Source organism: Gekko japonicus, unplaced genomic scaffold (genome assembly GCF_001447785.1).
Source record: "Gekko japonicus isolate JY-2015 unplaced genomic scaffold, Gekko_japonicus_V1.1 scaffold2042, whole genome shotgun sequence".
Taxonomy (NCBI): Eukaryota; Metazoa; Chordata; class Lepidosauria; order Squamata; family Gekkonidae; genus Gekko; species Gekko japonicus.
The window spans coordinates 207,849-214,924 of NW_015176514.1; the positions used below are offsets into that span (position 1 = coordinate 207,849).

General features: G+C 48.7%; 1 protein-coding gene across 1 annotated transcript in view; it reads right to left on the reverse strand.

Annotated features, from left to right (window-relative positions):
- The window catches only part of HOMER1 (homer scaffolding protein 1), a 116,628-nt gene extending 114,789 nt beyond the window's left edge, over positions 1 to 1,839 (reverse strand). Inside the window, exon 1 of the mRNA XM_015427364.1 lies at positions 585 to 1,839. Within this exon, the coding sequence (XP_015282850.1) occupies positions 585 to 589 (5 nt within the window). The 5' untranslated portion in view covers positions 590 to 1,839. The remainder of the gene's footprint in view (positions 1 to 584) is intronic.
- Positions 1,840 to 7,076: the final 5,237 nt, after the last annotated feature.

Consider the following 7,076-nt stretch of genomic DNA (forward strand, 5'->3'; position numbering starts at 1 on the left):
AGTGTCACTTCAAAAAACTATCTTAGCTGTCACCAATAAAATGAAAAGCAGAAAAAACAACCTCTGAATATCTATACACCAAACCCACACACTGATTACAGGAGCCATTTTCCTCACTTCTGAAAGCTACCAAAAGGGCTAAAAAGAGCAATCTTAAAATATTTTGTATACAGAAGAGGTTTTCACAGTATTCTCAAAGAACCTACAAACCTCCTTGGAGTTCAGCACCAATGGTGAGCATAATCAGCGATCAAAGATGTGTCATATCTGACAAAACCAAAGCAACAAGTGTTTTCTGCCTTGCGACTGAAATACTCAAGTAACCTTATATTGTTAGCTGTATTATATTCACACATAAATGATTTCATGGCCCCACCAAAATTGCTAGTACTGCTGACCAAACACAAGAAATGTACTTGACCATTTCTGAAAATAATTTTTATAACTTTTAGTTTCACGGACATTAACCTATGCCTTTCTTTTGAACCTAAAAAGGGAATGGCAGGGTACCTCATGGAAACCGAACATGCCAGGCATCCATTTCCCCATTTTACAACTCCCTGATTCAGTGCGAAATTTCTTACCCCATGATGACCAATGAAGACGTGCAAATGCAAGTTGTTTAAGCAGGCCAGTTCCTAAAAAGGATTTTCTTCACCCCTGTCACGAAGCTGCAAGTGCAGCCTGGCCGGTTAAGCAACGCTGACACTCCTTTTTACTTGTCTGGCTTTCTGCCTTTCTCGTTGTAGATCCCAGGTGTTTCCACAAATCCAGGTGGCCCTAGGCGCCTCTCGGCAGGATTTTAAACGCTAGAAGTCTACAGGCATGTGGGAGCGCAGCCAGAAGGGGGGGGGGAGAGAATCACAACCCTTTTTTAGGCGAAAGGGAGGTCTTGCCTAGGAAGCAAGCCCAAAGGGGACGTCCCCCATAGCCTCCCGGAGCCCGTCTTCTTGTTCTTCGCCGCACTCCCCTGCACCACGGGGGCCAAGGAAGCTTCAGCCCCTTGCCAGGAGGCGGACAAGGAGGAGGTAGAAGCAGTAGCAGCACCAAGCCAGCCTCCCTTCTGCAGGAAGAAGGGGGAGGCACTCGCCTCGAGCAGGAAGGAGGGTTATGAGGACACCCACAGCCAGCAGCAGCGCCGATGCCCTCCGGCAGTCTAATCGGAACGGCCCTAGAGCAGCAACAGCCCCCCGGATCGCAGTCCGTCCGTCCGTCCGTCCGTCCGTCCTCAGGTGCAGAGCGGGACGGGGCTTGCGGTGTGCGCAGCGCTCCACGCCGCCCTTCCCTCTAACACCCCCGCCGGCGGCAGCAGCAGCAGGAGGACGGAGGGTGTCGCTTCATTTTCCCGAGCAGCAGGCGGAGGGAGCCGCTTCGCCGGCGCTGACATCGGGCTTCGGTAGAGCGGCGGCAGAGGCAGCAGGGCGCCAGCCGCGCATCCCCTACAAGGGCGTGATGGAGGAGGAAGAGTCGGCGGGATGAGACGAAGGAGGCGGCGGCGGCAGAGATGCACTCGGGGCACCCTCTCCTGACCCCGGCGGGGCTGGGCAAACGGTCGGTCCCCCGCCCCCAATCACGCCCCGCTTCTGCAGCGGGCGACCATCCTCTTCCTCGGGGCTGGCAGATCAATCATTCACAGGGACGGCGGCGGCGGCGGAGGAGGAGTGGCGGAGCCGAAAGCAGCAGAGCCCCTGCCTGCCGCCCCTCTCTGCAGTAGCGGAGCTGCGGCGGGGGAAAAGAGGAGGAAGGTGCCCCTATCGCGCCTCAGGGCACCATCCGTGCGGCAGGGGGACCTTCCGGCGCCAGGCTCAGTCCGTGCCCCAGCTGTGCACCACCCCACGCCGCCCGCTCACATCCTCTTCTTCTTCCTCCTCCTCTTCACACCTCCAGAGCAGCCTCCCTCTTCTCCTCCTCCTCCCCCGCCCGCGCACACGCCTCCGCCTCAGTCAATCAGTCTCTTCTCCCCTCTGCCGGTTTCCCGCGCAGCTATTCCCCCCCTACTCGACGCCCTGAGAGGGGCGGGCGGAGGGGGCGCCCTAATCTCTCGCTTCACACCGTCCCTCCCACCGGCGCCTGCAGCCACCTATTTAAAAAAAAAAAAAAAAAAACCCGCAAAGGTGGGCGAGGAAAGCGAAGAGGCGCGCGAGCCTGAACGAGGCTGCGGCGTGTTAGCGGCCCAAGCCCGGTCACTGTAGTCTCTCTCTTTCTCTATTCCTCCGCTCGGGCCCGGCTGTCCCTGCGGGCGGTGCAGCCTCCCTCGGCTATTCCGCAGCCACAGTTTCCCCACGCGGCGGCACCTGCTTATTCTGTCTCCATCCGCCACTGGAGAGGGACCTTTAAATAGGACACGTCACCGCGTTCCCCTACGCACCGGCGTCACACTCTGCTCCCGGCGCTGACGTCACCGGGGTGCGGGGGATGATGTCAGAATGCTCCACGCCGCCGGAAGCGCTTCTATAATAGGGAATGGGATCGGGGGGCGCGGGAGCGAAAACAGGCGAAGAGGCTGGGTTAGTCTGGCTCGGTGGTAGTGCGCCGCATTGAGCTGGCTTGACCCTTGGGGCCCCATGCCCCCCCCCCCCCCTTCATTACTTCAAGCATATGTGTGTCAGGAAGGAAAACGATGTCTTGAGTGTTCGTTTTTAGCTTAGATTTCTAAGAATAAAAACGTATCATGAAAATAGCAGGCATGCCCTGCAGTAAACTGATGTTAGTAGTCATCGTCGCAATGTGGATTACGAATTGGGTAACCTTCGTGGGAGCAATCCTAAATCTAATAGGAAGACCCATTTTATTCAACAGGACTTCCTCCCCGTAAACTGTTCTGATTGCAGCCAAAGTCACTTACACTAGGTTGAGCCTTGGTCCTGGCAGTTGTTCCACAGAGAAAGCAGGTATTGCTGTCATATGATTCCAGTCCTTGGTCTAAGGCAGTAACAGCCAGTTCCAAGGTACTTCTGGTAGAAACCAAAACCCCTAGTTTACTTTTTCTAGGTCTTATGATTATGGATGACATACATTAAAGGCGCAGAAATAAATAAGAACAGTTCTAATTTCATTTTCAGTCCTTACAAATTTTAGGAAGTTGTGCTTTGATCATGCCTGGCTGTTGTTTCTGGAAACCATAATTTCTTCATCTGCTGGTACTTCCAGATTCCTGCATTTCTATCTTAAACAGACTACAGATAACACGGGAACCAGTGCTGAGACAATTTAAGTTCAGAAAAGATTGGATTTGTACTCTGCCCTTCACTACCGGAAGGAGTCTCAGAGTGGCTTACAATCCCTTTCCCTTCCCCTCTACCCTGTGAGGTAGGGGGGGCTGAGAGAGCTCTCTTAAGAACTGCCCTTGAGAAAACAGCTTTGAAAGAATTTATGACTGACCCAAGGTCACACCAGCAGCTGCATGTGGAGGAGCGGGGAATTAAACCTGGCTCTCCCAGATTAGAGTCTATGCCAGAGGTCATTTCGGGGGGGGGACGTGGGGGAACGCAGTTGATGAAGCCCCGCCCCCTGCTTCCGGCCGCCCCACTTCCAGCCCTCATTCAGCCAGGAGGAGGCAGGAGAAGAGGGAGAGTAAGTTGCTTCCTCCCCGCCTCTCCCCACCCCTGCCTGCCTGGGGCCAGGGAGGGCCTTGGCGGGGCTTCCTCGCACTCCCGCTGGCCTTGCCGGTCCACCGCGGAGCCCCTGATGTCAGGGGGTGTGGCATATGCTAATGAGTTATGCTAATGAGTTCCCCTAGCTCTTTTTCTACAAAATGACCCCTGGTCTACGCTCTTAACCACTACACCAAACTGGCTCTCTTCTTTGCCACAAAATTCCTTTTGTTTTTTGCTGTAAAAGACTGCAATCTCCTTAGAATTTATAGACTTGAAAGATATCCTTGACAGTGAGATAAAGGATTGTTGGGGATCAAGCCCTGAAACCAACCAAGGCATAAAACTTTAAGTGCATAAGAAAAAGCACACTGGCCCACAGCAAATGGAAAACCCCCAGTTTTCTCATACAGGTCATATATAACTTACTAATACCCTTTTCCCGCCTATTCATCTCTCTCCTTTCCCCCATTTTAATTGTTATTATTATTATTTATTTGAAAACATCTTTATTAGCTTTTACTATTATTATTTTACTAAGATATACTGCTTAAACTTACATTGGTATATTAACAGTTCAGAATTGATGTTCTGTTTCAAACTCCTTCACACTATGTTGCTATTCTTCCTATATTTCTGGAAATAAACAAGTTTTTTAAAAGGGTCAAATATAACTGCTGCTCTATACTGTTTTCCATATTGTGAATGTGGTACTCCTTATGACTGAACTAAAGCCAAAGAAATAGGAGTGAAGTGAAAATAGCTACTTAGGCTGTTCCACAAATACCTGCACAAGAGCTTGAGCAAGAGATCATATTTTATGCACAAACTCACACACATTAGGGGTTAGTTTTACTCCTATCCTAGCACAAGACATAAAACAGCCCTTCCACGAATACCTTCTGCATGCGGACCCTTGGGTTCAACCCATTCTTATTATTTCTTTTCTTCTCATAGGACTGATGGCTACATGCCAGCCTCCTAGAAAACCCTTCCATATCTTAATCTTACTTCCTTTATTGCTAAATATTTGCATACAAAAATATGGTCAGGCATTTACACAGAAGAATTAATGGAAATTGAAACACATTATTATATAACTATATATGATAATCTTTCAAGTTAATATTTACAAATGATAGCACTACGCTCGGTTAATGTAGCAGTTCTTACCTGAACTTCAGTGATCAGTAAGTCACTATTCAGTTCCATTCAAGTTATTGTTTGCCCTTTTATTCTATTTTGCCTTGTGCCTTTTTTTCTATTTGCCTCCATTTTAGTTCATTCTTTTCTCACAAATACACCTTCAAGGTATTGTTTGCTTTCTAGATGCCCACTTGGCATATTCTCACAATGTTCTGGTGCTGATGTTACCCATTCTTGTCTCAACAGCCCAGCAGTCTCTATTGCTATCCCCATGGAAACCCTCTAGAACAGAGGTGTCGAAGTAATTTGTTATGAGGGCTGGATCTGACATGTCACTTTGTTGGGCCAAGCCACATGTGCCATAATATGTAATGCCAGGTACTGGAGATATTTTGCCACTGACTGTGACCCATATCCCTCCTCAGCAGAGCTTGGGCCCACACCAGCCCTCTTCGCCCCTTATGGTTGCCAACTCTGGGTTGGGCAATCACTGGAGATCTGGGGGAATACCCTGGGGAGGGCCTGTGTTTGGGGAATGGGGGGACCTCAGCAGGGGGTAAAATACCCTAATATAAGCACTTCCAGTCCACATTTGGACTGGTTTTCCCCCAGCTGCTCATGGGCGGGATAAGAGCACTGGATGGGCTGGTTCCGGCCCCTGGGCTGTATGTTTGACATGTCTACTCTAGAACCTTCTAATTCCATGATTACATAGAAGGGAGATAGTTTGCAAAGCAGGCTTGGTACAATCAGCACATTCTAGATGAGGTGGGGATGGGGGCAGGGGATTCTACATTCTCTTTGTAAATACCATCATCCAAAATTGGAAGAAGTAGATTTCTCTGTACCTGATCCATTAATTAACTTAAAACTTCTTCAAGTTCTGATAATTAATGAAAACCAAAATGTCTCACAGGAAACATCCACATCGCTATTTATAGACTTGCTTTCCCTGAAGTGTTTAAAAAAAGTGTAAAGGAGCCAACAAAAAAAAGACAGAGACCCAGCTTTCACATTTCAGCACATTTCAGAGTAACAACGATATTTCATTGTATTTAATGTGCTCCTTGCCTCCTTTGCTTGTCCAGACAGGCACCTGAAGTCCTACACTTACATGACCAAACATCACTGGTATTCAGATCATGCCTCACATATCCTCTTCAAGCTATCCTGTTGCCCTCACTATGGAGATATCTCTCTAATGGGAATGCAACAGCCATTTTTTAGACAATCATTCCATAGTTTCTGGCCAGGTGGGTGGGAGGGGGCAGTGTTGGTGGCTAGCTCTCAACCTGTTTCCATTCAGTAGACAGTGAGTACAGATCCTGCACGTGTACAAACTGTACAAGCAAACTGTTCATGCAAGTAGGGCTCCCTACTTTTTGCTGAATACACAAGGGTCAGGTGATGGGTCCCGTCATGATCCCAGTCCCCTACCCCATGCATGGATTGACTGCTGAAAAGGAATGTTGATGGAATTTTGCACTATGTGTTCATTAACGTAGACTGTCAAACAGTAGTAACAGTATTATCTGTTGTTGTCTACTGTCTTCCACCTAGCCTCTGAGACTCACTCCCTTAGCCCACTGAGTCTAACAGTACAATCCCATTGAGGTCAGTGGGCTTAGAAGGGGGTACCTCTGTAAAACCTCTCCCAGTCTTTTACTTCTCTGATCCATATAGCTATATCAGGTATGCTCAAAGGGCTGGAAACCCCATAGAGCCCCCCCCCCCTTGAATAACAGACTTTTCCCACAACTCACAAAAATACCCTTAATTTCAAAAGGGATTTGGCATCTAGCACTGGGGGTAAGTGGTCAAGTTCCATTTAGTCCCCACTACCCGCCTCCCTGTTGCTTGGGATTCACTGTCTTTGAGAAATTGTGTCATAGGGTCAGTACATACAGTAGAGAGTTGTATTAGAACTCTGCCTGAAATTTCTATGTGGGCTGTTCCACTGGCCTATAAGGCAACAGGTGTTGTGAATATTTAGTCAGCAGATGTGGTATTAAATGTGGTTGTGTTCCCTGTTTTCCCCACCTGCATGTGAGCCGACAGCAGCATGGCATTGCGTCAGAGTTATATTGGCATAACATATCACACTTGCATATCTCCAAGGTTACTTTTTTTTAAAGTGAATACTTACTTATCCTGTATAGGAGACACTAGTAACAACCTGCTGGGGACGGGCATTGTTAAGTTAGTACATTTTAGCTATCTATTTCCGGGTTTGGGGGGGGGGATGAAATTGCATTACTCAAATTGTGATTGAGGAGACCCCCGTCCCATGATTACCAGTCCTGGATGCATTGTCTTTACATCCCCAGTTGAAGGAGC